The 19,077-nt window shown below is 36.2% G+C and overlaps 1 protein-coding gene across 3 annotated transcripts in view; it reads left to right on the top strand.

Annotated features, from left to right (window-relative positions):
• Positions 1–19,077, top strand: part of lrp8 (low density lipoprotein receptor-related protein 8, apolipoprotein e receptor) — a 161,402-nt gene that overhangs the window by 67,249 nt on the left and 75,076 nt on the right. For all 3 annotated transcript variants that reach the window (XM_084128566.1, XM_084128565.1, XM_084128564.1), the window contains exon 3: positions 9,378–9,500. In XM_084128566.1, the coding sequence (XP_083984692.1) occupies positions 9,378–9,500 (123 nt within the window). The remainder of the gene's footprint in view (positions 1–9,377; positions 9,501–19,077) is intronic.

Below are 19,077 nucleotides of genomic sequence, written 5' to 3'. Positions count from 1 at the left end.
GTTTCCATTTCATACAAATCCATACAGTCATGCTTAAAGATGGCCATCTTTAAATGTCTACACAAAGGCCATGACATTGAAATTTGATAGATATGTATAATGTATGTATATTCTCACACTTTATTTGCTTCTATTTTAGAACACTTGATTATCTAATCAAAATAACAAAATATGTATTACAGTGACGGTTGCTTTTGTATTACAAATCGAATATGTTTCTGATTTGTTTATATGTTTCTGCTGCATGAACATATCAATTTGCTTTCTCACCTAAATATGCAACGTATGCATAAAAGCAACCAGCTGGATATAGCCTAATGCAGATAGATGTCAACAATCATGACATTTAAACATTTGGGTCGAGCCTGCATGTGTTTTTGTGTTTTGCATTTTCCACTAAATGCAGCATCTAGTCAACAAATTACAGGTTATTACTTTGAAATGAAAACATGTTCGGTAGTGTACTGTATACCTACCGTTTCATTTGTCTATATTTTAAATCTGCATCTGAAGTGTCCTGCTTTGTGCAAGGCGGGGACACACTTAACGACAGTAAGGCCGATTATGAATATAATTTGATACTTACGACAGAGACAGTTGCGTTCAGTCGGTGTTTAATATCGGCTCCAGTCATTGGAAACGGTCTGTACGTGTGTTCAGTTCAGTCTTAGAATGTTTCAGCTAATCGTTAAGTGTGTCCCTGGCATTACTATATTATAATAGCGGACCCTTCTTAGCAGTTTCAGCAACGGGCGCAACTTGGAAAAACTATAGTTTCGTGTCGTTTGTTTTTTTGCCGATTTTAATTGGCAAAACCGATCAATAGGTCAACCTCTATTTCTGTGAGCGGTGCCTCATACATCTCTACGCTATTGAAAATCTTTTTTCTTTTGTTTGTTTTTTGAAATTTCATCAAAATCACACTAATGTGACTGCACCTGAAACCTCTGGTTCAATTGAATTTGTGTTGCTCTATAATATCCCCCTCATACTACTCACCACTATGTTTCCTCGCATGCATTCTCACCAAAAACGTAATTTCCCATCTAATTACTGAGAGCCCTCAACTGTAATGTGGGTTTGCTTTGACAGACCCTGACATGATCTGTTTGATTATATTCAGCTTGCCTCAACGGCAAAAACAACAACGCTCTGTGTTTGCATCAACCATGTACCTTCGGGCAGTGGAACTAAGAATGACATTGATTACGTTGCTGCCACCGAAACCATCTTTAATCATAGATCAATTCCTGTGATTCAATTATAGGAAAATATGAATGTTTGATGAAAGAGAGAAATGAAAGGTTGGTGGTAAGAGAAAAATAAGCAGAGTTGGGAGTAAAGGAACCAACCCATTGGCCAGTGTAAATATTTATATACTAATGGTCACTATGATTATGCTTGAAATGCTTTTTATGCATTTGTTTGAGGAGAAACAGTGCAGAAATCAATGGAGATAAATAGTGTGGGAGAGAAGAAAAGGACAGCCCGAGAGAAAATGACAAACATAAAACAGGCTAATATGCTCCCTTCACCCCTTGATCCCTTTACATTTCCCATCAATGGGTCTCTCTCTGTTCTCTCAGGTCATTACCAGTTGTGCTCAATCCCTTGATGGGATGGAAATCTTAAGAAATTGATTGATTCTGTTTCCAATTCTGGTTCTTTAATGTTACTTTTAAAGAAGAAATGTTTGAAAATAAGACATTAAATTCTTACTGCATTTACTGCCTTAAACAGTATGTTGCCAAATGATCATTTCCCATTTCAGCAGAGCTGATATTACAAATCATAGATAAATTTAATACAGAAGTTTTTACACATACTTTTAATGTGGCACAGAGGCAGGATAAATGCATTTCCAGTAATTGCCTCTAACTGTAAATTAGGTAAAAGCAAAACACTGAATAATTAATAAGAAATAAATAGTAGATCATCTGACACCAAAGACTGGAGTAATTACTGCATTAAAAACATTAAAAACCCTAACACTTACCGACCCCAATCTTTGAATTGTAAAGTAATATATTTATTTGTTGTCAAATATGTCACTGACTTAATCATAAGTGTTTTTATTCAACATTTGATTGTAGATTTAGTTGTGGGTGGCACAATAGTATTTAGGTACTTTAATGTTCTGTCTGCATTGCCATAAAAATACACATCCGAGAGCCAATAACAGAACGGAAAGTCAGGAAAATAATTTGGTCCAGAAATTTATGTTTTAAAAAATGGGACTGTTCTGAATTTCAACCCGTTCTCGGTTCCCAACCCTACTCCTCTCTTATATAGGCTAATGCTATATAATGGCTATGCCATTCTGAACTGCTGCTGTAAGGACCCAAGTCCAGGTTTGCATATTTCTGCATGGATTAGTTGCATTTAAGAAGTTGGTTCTGGATCAGCACTTCAGCAAAACTTTTATATCCAGCCAAGTTGCTGACAGCAGCAGTAGCACTATGTCTTACCACCAACTCCCTAATGCTCCATTCAGTGGGATGCCCCTGTGCCACTTGGTCTTTCAAATGGACCTAGTTTCACACTGCATTTATCTTTTTTCCTCTTTAAGAAGGCATTGTGCAATTCCAGAACAAACTCCAACCAGACAGAATGCTCGATTTAAGCTTTTCACGTGTGAGAGTTTATTGACTCAGGAGTGTTTAGGTGCGTGTGCAGTCAAAACTGCCTCCCTCCGTAGCCTACCTCTTTCACAGAGATACTCAAATTCCTTGAAGTGTTAAATAAAAAGGCGAGAGAGGTGTCTGATGAAGGCGCTTTCACACAATCTGCATACAGAAGCAGTGAAGGCAGATGAGATTAGTGAGTGGTATTGAGCTGTGAAGCGTCAGTGTAAAGCTGTGCTCACAGGGCTTTATCTGCTCACTTCCTCAAAGGAGTTCAATTGTACCCTTTGAAATCCACCTGGGTTTCAGGCTTAATCTTGTTGTTACCTTTGCAGGCTGTTTGCTTATTATTTCTAATTTTATTCCAGCTTCTCTATTTTCTTTTTTCATCTTTGCACTCCCTCAGTTGCAGATACCACAGTTTCTAAGTGCAAACACTAGAGGTAGAGGGAAACAACTATACAATTTCAAAGTACTGCAATATTTTACTTCATGATACTACTGTATTGATATTTTAATGGCAAGAATAAATGATTGTAGTTACATTTTTCACCTTCAATATTTATGGGAAAAAGAGATTGGTCACAACTCAGTATGCAAGAAGATGAAATGCACTGTGACATTAGATTGCTAGTCTCGTTAGACATTTGACTTGCAGCAAAAAGTCTTGGTAGGGTTGCACCAGCCGTTCGTAAGTTCAAACTTAAATTGGAGTGTAAAGTACAACTAGGGGCTTAGTATCTATTAGCTAGTTTGTAACTGTTTCGGCAATAAATTTGGTTACACCATTTGTTCTTAAGGCAGAAAGTAGCTAGTAAGCTCTTCGTAAAGTATGTATACACATTTACATTAAATGATCCAATAGCAGCCTTCAGATTTGTGAGCAGAAGTTGTGTTAAAACACAAGACAAAACAGTAAAAATACATTTCTGTTTGAAATACAATACTTAAAGTGGTGGTATAATGCCCTTTTCACAAGATGTAAAATAAGTCTTTGATGTCCCCAGAGTGTGTATGTGAAGTTTTAGCTCAAAATACCCCACAGATATATTTATAAAGCATGTTAAAACTGTCACTTTTTGAGGGCGAGTAAAAACGCACCGTTTTTGTGTCTGTCCCTTTAAATGCAAATGAGCGGCTGCTCCCGCACAGAGGGCGGAGCTTCAACAGCTTGTCCTTTTACCTCACACAGACATACACTGAAAATTTCAAAAACTTTTAGCCTTTTATGTTCAAACCGGAGTCAGACAATGATGGAGAGACTCAAGAAGAAGTGACAACATGTAGAATGCAACAGGACATTTCTGAATGGTTAGTTGATGAGTTTATGTTGCTGATGTGGAGTTAACTACGATTAGCATATTCTGTCATGATAATCAATAAATGAGTTCAAATTTATTTATTATGATTTTTATTTGATATGCACATGGAGCAATTTACACAGAGTTTTCTGTAGATCTGGTTCATGTTGAAGAGCGGCTAATGAGTAATTTTTTTCACAATGTACTAGCTCTTAAAATGTCTGCTCTTAAAGTTTGTCTGGTAAAACATAAGCTTATTGATGCAATACAATCAATCTGCTGTTTTATTACCATCGTTACTCCTGTTCAGAGCCTTCTGTAAATATTTAGTTTATATGTAGTCTTGTTTCAACTAAGTTTAATGGTGCAAAATATTTAGCAGTGTGTCAAGTTTAACTTGCGCACATGGTGATGTGCATGCCATGTAAAAAAAAAGAAAAAAGTTTTTGTATGTATGTGGGGAAAAAAATATTAAGGACAATTTTTTCCAAAAGTAATCCCGCAAAATTGACATACCTAATCATATTGTATCGCCAGGTCTCCACTGTTTCCCACCCCTAACACATAAAATTAAGGATGTAGTCTGTGGCCATCATATTCCTTGGTGTTTTCTGGATGTGCTGGTTGGCATTTGATGTTTTATTCTGTTTGTGTGTTTGAAAGCCATTTTCTCTTTGTGGTTTTTCAGACTGTATTGTATTGACGTCTGCACTCTTTGTAGTTCATTGGCAGCATGTGAACTGACCAATATTACAGGCAACTAGCTGTCTTTACATAGTACCATATGGGGTGGCGTTTTCCCTCCCCTATTTTCCATATTTCTCTGTCACTGACTGTACTGTTTCAATACATTCCTTTGACACTTTATCTTGTTCTCTTTCTCTCTTACACATGCTCACCTGTAGGAATATGACTGGTCTCAGCATGCAAGAGACCTTCACAATGTTTTTCACCTTTCACAGTTTGTGTGTGCTACATAAGTATAGGTTATTAAACAAGTGGAGTCTCAAACAGTCCTGTGATAATACAGGGAGTAAATCTTACAGAACTAGACAGACTGTAGTGGGAGGAAATTTAACTACAGTGTGTGATTTTGTGCACTGTTGTGTTTATATTTGTCTTTTGTCTTTCTCTGTGTGCAAATCAAGAAGAATGGACAGCCATACAGTCCATACTAGCATATTATTTTTAGACTTATATAGACTTGTGTAAAGCTCTGAGTTAACGACCAGAGCTTTTTATATTTCAAACAAAATCATCACAAATATATTTCAAATATTCAATATATCGCTCAGCCTTCATGCCGTTGTGCTTGATGTTACAAGATTTCATCTGTTACGAGAGATAGACTGAAACAGACAAGAAGAGAAAGAAATGGAACCTACCAGAAAAAGGTGACCCACTGAGGCACCTTTCTTCACAGACTCCATTTACGATTATGACCTGTCCATGTTTATAGCCCTGCTCAAGATGACACTGCGATTGCCTGATCCTATAATAGGTGGGCTCTCTTATCTCAAACGAGTACTCAGAACCACATAAACCACAGCCAGTCAATCACAGCACCTTTCCAAACAGCATTCTACAGACCTCTGATCTGGTATAACTGATTTATTTCTTACAGCTATTGAATTTTACATGAAAATAACATGCATTAGACCAGCGGAGAACTAGAACCCTATAAATGCTGCTTCAGAAAACTGTTAAAGTGTTAACCACCTTCAGGCCTCAAAGTACGCAAATAAAGCAATACAGTGCATTGCTCATAGTGTTTAAGTAGCTCTTTAGACCATTTGAAGCGATTGAATGACAATTTTCCCATCCGCTCCAATGCTTTTTTTAAATTGCGTTTGTAATTTGTCAGTTATCCGGGAAACCAAAGGTGTCAAGTATGTTTAGACTGTAGTCTAACGTTCTCTGTGAAGTCTTGGAGGAAATGGTTTGTGAAAATTGAAGGACACTGTCCTTGAGCTGCAGTTGTGTCCTGTGCAGACTGCCCACTCTGTGAAGTGCTTGCAGCGGACACAAAGAGGTCACCTACAGCTAGCCATCACAGATCAGCTATCCGTCAGTAATCAGTGTGGTCTCTCGAGCATGGGACCTTGGGAATGTCATGGCTTTGCCTGCTTGCGCAGTAAACTCACACACACACACACACACACACACATCTCTTGCTTGTTTCTACACACTAATACGCAGGGGGACTTCCTGGAATCGAGTGTGTATTAAAGCGTCAGCAGGAAAATAGAGAAAAATAACATTTGCACAGTGGCAGGCCTGATGTGTAGATATGTGATGCGTGATGATTGTTTTATGTCAGAGCGTGTGCGCTCGTTGTTTGCATTTTTTTTTTTTTTTTTTTGGTAAATCATTCGAATGTACATTCACTCATTCAGTCTTTGGTTATGTATGTGTGCCTAGTGTGAGTATCTGCATAATGAAGTATTTGCTGCTTGTAATGCATACCATCTTTTAATCAGCTTTTCCCATGAGCTGGTGCTTGATGCTGCCTGCCTGCGTTGGCAGTCCTGCAGGAAAATGAGTGAAACCAACACCTGAGCTCGCCAGTTTTCTTGACCCAAAGCAACATCCTTTCACCCTCCAAGTCAGCAACATCTGGCAGTTTTGCTCCTGTGGATAATTGTAGGCATATTACAATGAGGCAATGTTTATTGACTGTATGCAATTGTCTTGAAGTATGGTACTGTATTTCTGTGCATCTAGTGGCACTAGTAAAATAATGTTTTATGTGTTTTAAACAGTTTCCCAAACAGTCCAACCGTTGCTTCTGCTGTTTGGACAAATAATATTTAAAAATATACAGTAGTCAAAGTGGATCAAAAAAGTTCATCAAAGTTTTCCTAATACAAGAACGGGTATTGTTAAAAATTCATGTATAATTTTGAAAGGTTTTGATCCCCTTCAAATGTTGACTACTATACTTTATCTATTTATTTATTTAGATTTTTATAAGAAAGAAGTTTACTCAGAGTCTGTATGTTTTTTTGTTTTTTTGTTTTCCATTTGACTTGTATAGTATGTTGGCTGTAGGCATTTATAATTTATTAATTTCAATGATTCACAGTAGGTCTACATTTTGTGGTTGTGGGATAAGAAAGACTGTTTTCTACATTATAATATAATATAATATAATATAATATAATATAATATAATATAATATAATAAATTGGGGCCCTATGATTTTGTGCGAAAATGCAGAAATTGTGGAATCCAGAAAAATTTAATTTACTGTATAACGTGAAATGTCACAGAATTTTAGCAAAATTTGGATGAATAAATCAGAAATATAGGGCTGTATATCCTATACCCTATGTTGTTCAAATCGTGGACTAGTGACCTGTGAATATGAAATATTTGGTTTGGTTTACTTTTGATAAAATTATGAAAAGTATTACTATTGTACAGTACTTCTCAAAGTAATAATATCACATATTTTAATGAATATCACACTTTCATGCATGTTTTAATTTAAACAATAAACATCAAGTTTCAAAATAAACTTTTCAAATAAAACATATTTTAATTAAACCATTAAAACAGAATCCAGAACATTGTGAATTATATATATAGTTACTGGTATCAGCCAAAATTTCCATAGTATTTTGTGGAGTCAACCTACAACTGGCTTGCTTTAATATTGAACAGAATTACACACCTCACCTTCAAGAAAATTAATATTATGTTCAGCTTGAAAGGAATGAAAGGTGTGACAAGGTCAAGCTTTGTCCTTGAGATAAGGCTAGTGAAGGATCTTTGGTAATTAAGTGCTGCTCATGGCTCACTAACCACCTCTCTCTGTAGTCTTCAGAGGTGTTCAACCCATAACATAGTGGCTCTGGTTCCAGAGGGAGATAAGGGGCTGGGGAACATGGCCTCATGATGTGTGAGTTGGTAAATCTCTATGCTTGTTTCAGTGTAAGGTAGCTTGGCTGGGGAGATAGGGGAGACTTAGATGAAATCCTCTTGTTCTGATGGGAGGCAAGGGCCTGGGATTTGATCACCGTTGCAGAGAAGAATTTCACAGAATATCTCTTTCTTTCTGATCTGTTGCAACTCAGTGACTGTTGGACAATTTTCTGCTCTTTTGGTTGGTTTCATGATTTTCGCCCTTTTATCTGTTTGACTTTTTAAGGTCCCTATATTTTTCAGTGTTTTTTTGTATTATTTATATACTATTATGGTATTTATAAATATATTGAATTAGCTTTTATTCATATATTTTTAGTTTCCATTTTTGTTTTAGTAATTTTGTGCTTTAGTCATTTTTGTGTGAATTTTATTTAGCCTAAACTTTTAGTTTTTTTTTTAATTAAACAATAACAAAGCTGTTTTATATTAGATTTGTATGGGTAAGTATATTTGTTTGTCTGTTAACATTTGAAAAGTCATTGTACTGTAATTGACCATATTTATGTTGCTATAATGCCCTTTCTTGGCCCTACTGTGCACAGTCGATTTGGTGCACATTTTTCACATTTTTATCAGGAGGAAATAACTTGCTCAGCCTCTTAAATAACTTTCATATCTCATTTTTATTTGATGGCACAAATAATATTTTTCATAGTTTGGGTCCATTCTGTATGTACTGTATGTAACCTCCACTTTCTGTGGTCCAATTTGTTGCCCATAGTTTGTGGGCATGTAGTGAGTATGATGGTCCAGCTGAATGATTTACTGTAGGCATATTGATTGCAAGGAAAAAAACAGAACTAATATTTGGCATACAAGAATAGTACACCCACCCAGACCAGGCGTTTACATGTGTTCAATTGATGCACATGATAAAAGCCGAACACGTGTTAAATCACTGTGTCCTCTCGGACTGAAAAAGCTCTTATTGGTCTCCCTCCCAGAGAGCTGACAACATCATCAATTGCTCTCCCTTCAGGCTCTTTTACCCCTGCTACAAATCTACTGGACTTAAAGCAAAGCAGTCTTTATCCTCACACATACAAAAACGAAAGTATGGTTCATAAATTCTCAGTGATGTGTACCTGGGTGTTTGTAATTGCTCCCAATGGAGCTCTGTGTTCAATTCATTCAAACTCTCTTCCCAATTAAACTATAAACGCGACAAGAAGAAATGACAGAGACACACGGTGCGCTTAGCCTCATAGTGCTTGCTGTTTGTTGTTTGATCCTAAGGCATGAGTCTTTTACTGCTCAAGACTTTATTTCTGAACAAGAACAGTTGTTATCAAGTGCGAGTCTACCATTGTATCTCAAGTGATCCAATTTTCTTGCCGTCTCCTACAGATTTAGTAGCATGGAGGTTTGTTTCATTGTTGTTGAAGTAATTCCACCTTCCACTTAAGCTTGACATGTGAAAAAGCAGGTCCATCTGAACTAAACTTTAAATTTGGTTTGCACCAAAACCTCTTGTGTTAGTGTATATGCCCCTGTACTTACCTTCCTCTCTTTTCTTGAACAGCGAAAAAGACATGTGCTACAACAGACTTTGCTTGTAAGAATGGGCAGTGTGTCCCGGCTCGATGGAGGTGTGATGGAGAACCGGAGTGTCCAGATGGTTCGGATGAAGCAGACTCAACCTGCAGTGAGTACAGTGAGTGTTTGTGCATTTGTTTTTATAATGTTGATTCTGGTTATTTTTCCCACAGGTCCTTGAAATCCTTGAAAGTTTGTGAAACTGAAATAAATATTTCAAGGCCCTGGAAAGTTTTTGAAAATAAACATAATAGATATAGGTCCAAGAAGTTTTCTGGAAAAAAAATCCATATTATTCACTCCAGTCCGCTAATGTGTTATTTCGCCAACATTTCATGGCCTATGCATACTAGCTCGCTTGATTAACGTTAGTGATGCGCATTTACACGTTACGTTAAAGGAGTAGTTCACTTTAAAATGAAAATTAGCCCAAGATTTACTCTCCCTCAAGCCATCCCAGGTGTTTATGACTTATTGTTGTCAAAAGTACAAAAAATGTGGCGCTGTTGAGCGGAATCGTAAACACCTCTGATTGCCCATTGTGCTCACGCGCTCATCAAATATGTCTGTGATTGGCTACAATGGTCAGCGCTTCAAAAAATGTTGTAAATATACATCAATGACGCTCTTCACCGAGTGCTTACACAGATACACACGGGAGCGTTTAAAAGCAGGCGTCTGAGGGCAGACTGGCTGATTGTGCTTTCAAAAGCTCCCGCTCCCGTTTTTAAAAAAACGTTCAAACAGTTCCGTGTGCTTTTAAACACTCCCGTGCGTTGATCATTGTAGCCAATCACAGACTTATCTGATGAGCGCGTGAACACAATGGCCAATCAGAGGTGTTTACGATTCCGCTCAACATCGCTCAAAGCGGCACATTTTTTAAATTTCAGTACTGACAACACTAATATGACTTTCTTCTTTCAGACGAACACAATCAGAGTTATATTAATAAAAACCCTGACACTTCCAAGCTTTATAATGGCAGTGGATTGCAACCATTGAAACCATCAGATTGAAGCTCAAAAAAGTGCACACATCCATTATAAAATAACTCCACACGGCTCCGGGAGGTTAGTAAAGGCCTTCTGAAGCAAAGCGATGAGTTTGTGAAAGAAAAATATTCATATTTAACACGTTACAATGTAAAATATTATAAAAAAACATAATAAATCACAACTTATGCAACTTATGACATCAGAAGTAGCGTAGTGCGTCATGGCGTAGCGTAAATATCTGCAGTACGTCTCATTACTCGCATAAGTTGCGCTTTACACTTAAATCGAATCCGTATGTTAATTTTGCCGGAAGCTAGTTATTTTACTTTATAAAGTTTAAAATATGAAATTTTTTCTTACACAGTCTAATCGTTTTGCTTCAGAATGCCTAATTAACCCCCCGGAGCTGTGTGGAGCACTTTTATGATGGATGGATGCACGTTTTTGAGCTTCAATCTGTTGGTTGCAATCCACTGCCATTTATAAAGCTCAGAAGCGTCAGGGTGTTTATTAATATAACTCTGATTGTATTCGTCTAAAAGAAGAATGTCATATACAGCTGGGATGGCTTGAGGGTGAGTAAATCATGGGCTAATTTTAATTTTAAAGTGAACTACTCCTTTAAGTGTTTCCTGTACTTAAAGGTTTTTCAAGTAAATAATCAGTGACTTCAAACAAATAAATAAAGAGCAGCGAGTTGCTCTTTAAAAGGAGCACTTTATTTTGAATCAAAATGTTATCTTGATAAAGTAACAGGAAAAGGCAGACTTATAGCAGTGTTTGTTGGCAAATAATTTTTCTGCATGCATTATTGCTCATTTATTTAAAATAGGATTGATTAACATCATTTGGAATTCCCCCTTTAGGCTTCTACTTTCAAAATCAGGTGTAAATACTCCTGCATATATCCTTATATTTAAAGGACTCCTGCATATATCTTCTTTGTTGTTGTAAACCTACTTGTCATGCACATAAACCAAAATAATGCTAGTGGAGTTTTGAATTTTATTTGCATGCATCCAGTTCTTTTTAGTTTGTTTTTCTACCAAGGATTGCCTGTGGCTGTTTGGCAATCTCAGTAATAGTCATTTTAAGCTGTGGACTGAGCCTTTCTCTCTGGCCATGTGATGTGATTTTGCCCTTGGCTGAATTAGGCTCCAGCTGCTAATTGGCAGCAGTAATGCTCACTCCCCTCGGCATACTCACTCACTTGTGTACTAGTAATTTGTATTGTCCACTCAGATCACGAGCAAATCACATTTTTACCCATTCTTTGTACTCTGATTCAGTTGTTACTTCATTACTGTGTCAGTGGCAGTTTCTGGCTCACTTTTCTTTCTTTGCCAATATCCGACGTATAGTGGAGCTTCCAGTTCAATGATCACAAGATCAGATCTACTGTGATTTGGCTGTTTTTTTTCCTCTGGCTACAGTATCCTGGCCAGGAAGGGAGGAGGGAGACAAAGCTATGTTTGGAAATGTATACTACAGTGACATATAGTGCTCACTCTAAACAGTATGTACATTTTCTGTATGCATAGAATATCAGAATGACTGACCACATTGCCAAAATGTTAAGTTTGCAACAGTGTAAACTGTGCTCAATACTGTATCCCACAATCCAATGCATTTACCTTGAACTTCCCTTGTGAATTTTATAATCTTCTTTTTATATAGTTTTTTTCAGATTACCAATACCTATGACTACAATTAGTTTTTTTTTCTCCACAAAATGTAATTAAAATAAGTAAATAACAGTTTTATTTTAAAGATGATCATGTATGCACAATAAATAAATATCAAATCGGTTATTGGCTGATATAAGATATTTTTAAAAAGATTTTGTATTGATTGATTTTGGATATTTAATTAATTCTTGTTTTCCCAGTGTTTACGTGTATATTACCTTGCCATCATCTCACAGTCACTTTAAAGTTAATAATTTCAAAGACTATATATTTTATAACTGTTAAATATAAAATAAATATCCATTGTACTATAGTGTTATGTCTAAATTCACCTACACTTTAAATAACAAAACAACAACAGTTGATTTTAGTTTTTAATATTTTAATTTATTTATTATAAAATGTTAATATCAGAAATGTATCTGTTGTTGACCACAACAATCATCGACTTTTCGGTATTGTCCAGATATCTACCAAATAGCAGATACCAAAAAGATATCTAGTGATATAATAGGTCATGAATCAGGGTATGGTCTTGTGACAATAATGTAGCATACTACTATTAATATTTTTTTTTTTTGCATTTTGTCCTAACAATCATTATTATTGGGTACATTCTTCTGCCTCTCTACTTCGGTATGTTAATATTCTGGATGTCTCTAAAAATGAAGTGGAATGATAATGACAATTGTGCCATAAAGGGATGGAGGTTGTGCTAGTTTCAAAGCTCCCACCCACAGAGACCGTCAACATATGATGGACAGGTGTGAAATTATGTGTGTTCTGTAACATTTGTCTCAAGTATGATGTGGATTTCACCACCAAATAATTTTTTGCAGAAACTATTTTTTGCTTGTTAATGTCCATCCAAATCAGCTTACATGAATATCTAAATGCTAATCCAATGCATTGAGGTAAAATAACTTGTATGGCTTTGAGACATACACACAAATACATAGATATATTCCCACTAGTCCAAGGTCAAAGCTTGCAGCTGTATCCAGACACATTTCCCAATATCCCTGGTCTGTGTTAGATTGCTTTTCACAATTGCTCTTAGCTTTGTTTGGTGGCCTCTACAGAGGTTCTCCTATCAGAGCAAAGTCACACAGAGTCACATGAATCATAGTTCTTCACAGCTTCTTTACACAAACCCCTCTTTGTGCCTTGAATAGGTCTAGATCCCCCAACATTAGCCTCCCTCTGGTAATGCAGAGTATAAGTACTGTCATACCATTACAGCAGACTATCATGTTGTGCTCAACCTGTAATATTAAGTAATATTGAAAAACGACCCAGGCTCTGTGGTTTCTCAGTATGGCATATCTTGATCAATGGGACCAGCAGGGCAGTCATTATGGTTGCATTAAAACTTAATAAACAGGAGCATGTGGACATGACTCAGGTGCTTGTACAAAACTGAATCTGGGATCATATGCTGGCATGATTATGAAAAATGAGATGGGTACCTTGCCTTGATTAGGTGGTTATTAATCAACTTGATGAAGTGTGTGTTTGTGTATTCCAAAGGCACATTGTGTGTGTGTGTGTGTGTGTGTGTGTGTGTGTGTGTGTGTGTGTGTGTGTGTGTGTGTGTGTGTGTGTGTGAGTGTGAGACAGAGAGAAAATTGGGGTTGGATAAAGGGTTATTTCATGGCCCCTCCAGCTGTTGTGGGATGGAATTGCATATACTGTAGGATCTCTGGTCAAACTGTTTGCCTTTTATTGTTAAGCCTTCTTTATACAGACCTAGACAAGACATTTTTTTTTATTTTTTTTTAATACTTTTAAATGCTACTGTTTTTTCAGCAGTCATTACTATCAGTGTCACATGATCCTTCAGAAATCATTTTATGCTGTTTTGGAGCTCAAGAAACATTAATAATTATATCACAGTTAAAGACAGTTGTACTGCTTAATATTATTGTGGAAACTGATACTTTTTTCAGGATTCATTGATGAACTGACAGTTCAAAAGAACAACATTCATTTTAAATAATTTATTAAACAATTTAATTCATTCATTCATTCATTCATTCATTCATTCATTCATTTATTTATTCATTTTTAAATCAATAAATAAACCACCTAGAAATGCCCTTTCAACCAACCAGTGTACCCTAGTAGCCACATAGTGACATCTTAAAAACAAATATTTCCTTAAGAAAATGTTAAAAATGTAGTTTCTTGATATGCTTTAAAAGATTGGATTTTTACATTCTGTACTGGAACTTAGCGTTTGAGTGCTCCACACCTTTCAGCGTTGATCGAATCCAGAGGAACAAAGACAGACTGCCTTAGGCACTGACATTGAAGTGTAATCGGCTTCCAGGTGAGCAAATACAAATATATATCTAAATCTTATTTTCCAAAAAAAGCACAAGTATAGAAAACATTCAACATGCTTGCAAGACCTCTGCTTCTGTCACAATCTCCTCAATCAAGGTCAGATGATTGCAATATTATTCTCTTTTGGTTACACTCAAAGATGTAATAATGTGTCGCTGTGAATGTGATGTAACCTCCGCTCCTCCACAAGTCTCACATTCTTTGTTGACTAATTTGCAATTAACTTCTAACCTTTATGTTGCTATGTTAAACGTGTACATCTCCAGAACTGATCTCAAACGAACAAGATCATGAATCTGATTGGATTCATTTTTCCTTAGAAATTGGTTGGTGTTTTTTTCTCCACCAAATCCTGTTGGATTTAAACTAAGGAAAATTAGGTGGATGTTGCATCAGGTGCTTTTGAAAAAAGAAAACACCTGAGATTGAAATGCATTGTTGTGCAAGAAAGAGAAACTACAAAAGACTATGTTTGCATGTGCGGTAGAAATACCCCTATCCACCTGACTTAAGTTGACCTAAGCGTAGCGTCTCCTAATCGACACTTACGAACTCTAGCGCGTCTACTGGCGACATCGGACAACGTCTCGCCCCCATGAACACTATCACTTGGGATTTAGATCTTTAGTGTTTGTGCAGCAGTAACCAGACAGGCTCCAGACAATGCCTTTCAATATGCTTTAATCACGGTCGGGAGGATCTCAGACTAATTTCAGAGAATATTTTTTTTGAATAGGAACATGCCAAAGATGACATGATTCATTACATTAGTTTTCTCCAGCTTGATTGGTTTTACATATGTATAATTCTTTGTTACTAGGTAGAAGCAAATCTGGATACCTCGATCATAAGGTTGGAAATACCTGTCTAATTATGTTTCTCCCTTTTGATATTTTCAGACAAACAGTAATTCTGGCCCAAGTGTTAGGGGCATTCAGTATTCAAATGCATATAAATGTTCTTCCTTCAAGGAAAATAAGTGTTAGTTATTTAATAAAATAATACAATTCCTTCACTTATGTAAGCTTCTAAATGTCATACAGTAGGAAATCCCTAAACGTACATGTACACATCTGTTGTTTCAGCATAATACATTTCTAAAATTAATTCTTATAAAACCAATAGTTACTGCATCAGCCATTTAATGAAATTCTTTTGGATTTAATTGGATGATTCTCTTAACCCTTAAATGCATGAATGTTTTGCCAATCATTATTGCATATTCGGGTCTTTAGCGACCCGGATCTTTATCTAACACGGATGGATCTCGATAATATAAAACTCTTTTGATATTAGAGTAACAATTACAGAAGAATCAAATAAAGCATATTTTGTTACCTTTTGGAGCTTGGAAGTGTTCAGTTTGAGCAGATGTTTTATACTATCATCACTGTCCTCGTCAGAGCTCATTTCCCAGTACATTCAGCATCTGGCCCGTATTCACAATCTCAAACGTGTTCTCTAAACTATAATTTTCAACATCTTCAAAATCAATATTTTGATCGCTGACAGTTTCTTCACCAGATCCACCATCAAGTGACAGTGACACTAATATTTGATTGCGTTTTGCAGATGATACTTCCTATTCTTTTGTTTTCTGCCTGCGGTAACTATGTGAAACGTCACTTTACCATTGTGTACTAAACATTGTCACCTTGTGGAATAAAGGTGAATTGCACTTATTCAGTCATCAAAGATTCAATTATTGTTGTACAGAAAAAAATGCACTGTTACACATCTCGGTTCTGGTAGCGATCCTATTATTATTATTTTATTTTTTTTAATTAAATTTTAATAATTTTTTTTCTTGTTATAATGTTTACAATGAATTGATTGATGAATACTAAGAAGGTTAATGTCTAACTTTAAACAATTAATAAGGAGGGTATTGAATGACGTCCCGAGTCACTAAAGACCCGAGGTATGCGTTTAAGGGTTAAAATGTAACTTAACTTGGAAAAATATAAGCTCCTGGCATGCAATTTTAGACTAGTAGTCTTCAAAACATTTGTACAATATAATGTACAATATAATGCTCCACAATATTAAACCAAAACTGAAAGAATTACCATCTTCTGCATAAGGCTTTCTTCTTATTCACGTATATAGATGTTTCAGCATGACATGGGATTTTACTCGTTCTTAATGATTGAATTGGTTTAATCACAGACTTTATTGTGCATTGCCTTTTAGCTTTTCAGATTAGCCTAAGAAATGTAACAACAAATTTCACATTATTCATCAGTCTCAATATGCATCAGCAATTTATTCAGTGTGTTTTTATACTCAGAATGAACTCACTTTATAAGTGTTATTTCATTTGTTATGCATAAAAATGTCTTTGTGTAGGTTTCCATTATCAATTCGCAAGACTCTATCAGTGTTGCTTTTATATTGATAGGTGACAAGTGACAAGTTTAGCCAGGAAACAAAGACCTGGGCCTATTATAACCTTGCTCTGGAGTTTTCCTACATAATTATTTTAAATATTATGGAGGGATCCAGTCAGATGCACCGGATGGGTTCAATTTCATGCTTCAGGCAGCGGTTCCCTGAAGTAATTTCCCATGTGGCCACACTCCAGGAGCACTGCTGCTGCCCAAGAGCAAGCCCTAGTCTCCCGGCCACGCGCTCTATTCCCGGCTGCCAGAGCGGAGGCATCAGCGCAGCCCGATTGCTTCTTAGTCACACGGTTTGTGCTGGCATTTTAATTTAGCGCCCATCAGTGCTGATTTTTCTCACTATCAAACTGAGCTCAAGCACCAGGAATCAACTGCTGACCACAAAAGTTGAAGCTGTTGAGCCAAGTTGTTGTTTTTAATTATTTATTGATAGTATAGCTAGGACAGGAAACGGTCAGAAAAGATGAGGACTGGATCAGGAAGCATGGCCCAGATTCAGGAAACATGGGCCAGAATCAGCACTTTTTAATATGTAAATTATATATGTAGGCTATGTAAATTATATATGTATGTAAAAAAAAAATATATATACTTTTTTTTTATAGTTTTGTAACTCATTTATAATTATATATCCATTTATATTTATTTATTTATTTATTTATTTATTTTTAGTGTGACTATTGGAATGTGTGGTTACTGCCATTTTAGATTAACAACTTTTTTTTAATTCATAATATTAATGCAACTTATTTTTCAAAGATACAAATTCTGTAATTTTTTTGTACACTGAATTCAAAATCCACTTGACTCGACTTGAAATGTGTCAGGAAACATGACAGTTTGAATAGGCTTCTAATATAGAGGAATAAACCAATTCAGCAATCAATTTAGAAATTCACTTTGTCTAAAACAAAGATGCAATTACATATTAGAATAGCTCTTCGAACTCTCTTATATCTTATAATTAACTAATCAGCATTGCTTTTGTTTATGTTTTCCCAGACTGTCAGACTAATTAGTGTTGAACTAAACCTATCAAAGACTGAGGCGTCTCATGAGAACAGGTCATGTCAAAGTGACAGTAACTGGCTGTGAAGCACTCTGGGACTTTAAAGTGGGCTGCTCACACTGTGCAGAGGACTTTTTGGATTGGGTCAAGAAGCTTCAGTCCCTGCAGGCAGGTTTAATTGGCCAAAGGCATGGAAACATGGATATTGAGGGTCTGTACTTAATTTCATGGTCAGTGTGACAGGCTTGATTGCATTTGTGGGTTTGAATGTCCTTTGCATGTGTGTATCTTGTAGGGAAAGATCATAATGTCACATTTACAAGTTTACGAAAGCCAGCAGAGGTCAGAAGGAACAGGAAGCTGTCGACTTCCCATGTAATCTCAAAAGAATAAACATCTGCAGTGATCCACTCCTGGAGTGATCAACATGATGGATGGATAGCGCGTTTAATTGTGCCCCACTGGACACAATCTGCAGAAAAAGATCAGTCTGAGACATCTGCCTTAGTAAAAATGCTCTCTGAACATCCTTTGTGTGATTCCATCAATTTCATTTTTACCCATAATTAGTGACCTTTGATCTCACCAGTTCCGTATTGATCCTCCATCAGTGCCTTCAGCCTAGGTCCAGATCACCATTTCAAGTCTCTTTAGGTCTTAATGACTTGTATAGCACAGGGTTTCCATTGAATCAGCACTATGGTGTGGTGTCACTATGATGTATGTGGCTAGATTTCTTTGTGGGAAATAGATTGGTGTATAGTATGATATGCAATGATTTGATATCTGAAAACATTTCACATTATAAAACTGCTAGGTGTTCTGGAATAATGATGGTGCTGGTTCTGATGTAAGATTGTTGTTGGATGAATAATCTGTCTCTTTGGATCCCAGATGAGTTGTTGCATTGGAGTTTTTTTCTATAGGATCAAATACCAGCATGTTCCCATAAACTGCATCATATTCATATAAGGGCACAACATTACATTGTGAGCTCTTGTAAAATTATTCTAATAATAGGAATTTGGAATGGATATGAGCAAAATACCAATATTCACTCATTCTCACATCATACAGAACAAGATTTAAAAATGGGGAAAACATGACCTTAAAATGCAATTCTAATTAAGTATTTATGTTAATTAATCATCACAATCCTTTCACAGATTTGTAATACTTTTTTGTCTTTTTAAAAAAGCTTAATGCAAGTTGCTTTTCACTGCCAGTATACTGACGAGTG

The sequence above is a fragment of the Abramis brama genome (assembly GCF_963993115.1).
Source record: "Abramis brama genome assembly, chromosome: 11".
In the NCBI taxonomy this organism is placed as follows: domain Eukaryota; kingdom Metazoa; phylum Chordata; class Actinopteri; order Cypriniformes; family Leuciscidae; genus Abramis; species Abramis brama.
The sequence above is the reverse complement of the archived record's forward strand: the minus strand, read 5'-3'. Positions and strand labels throughout refer to the sequence as shown.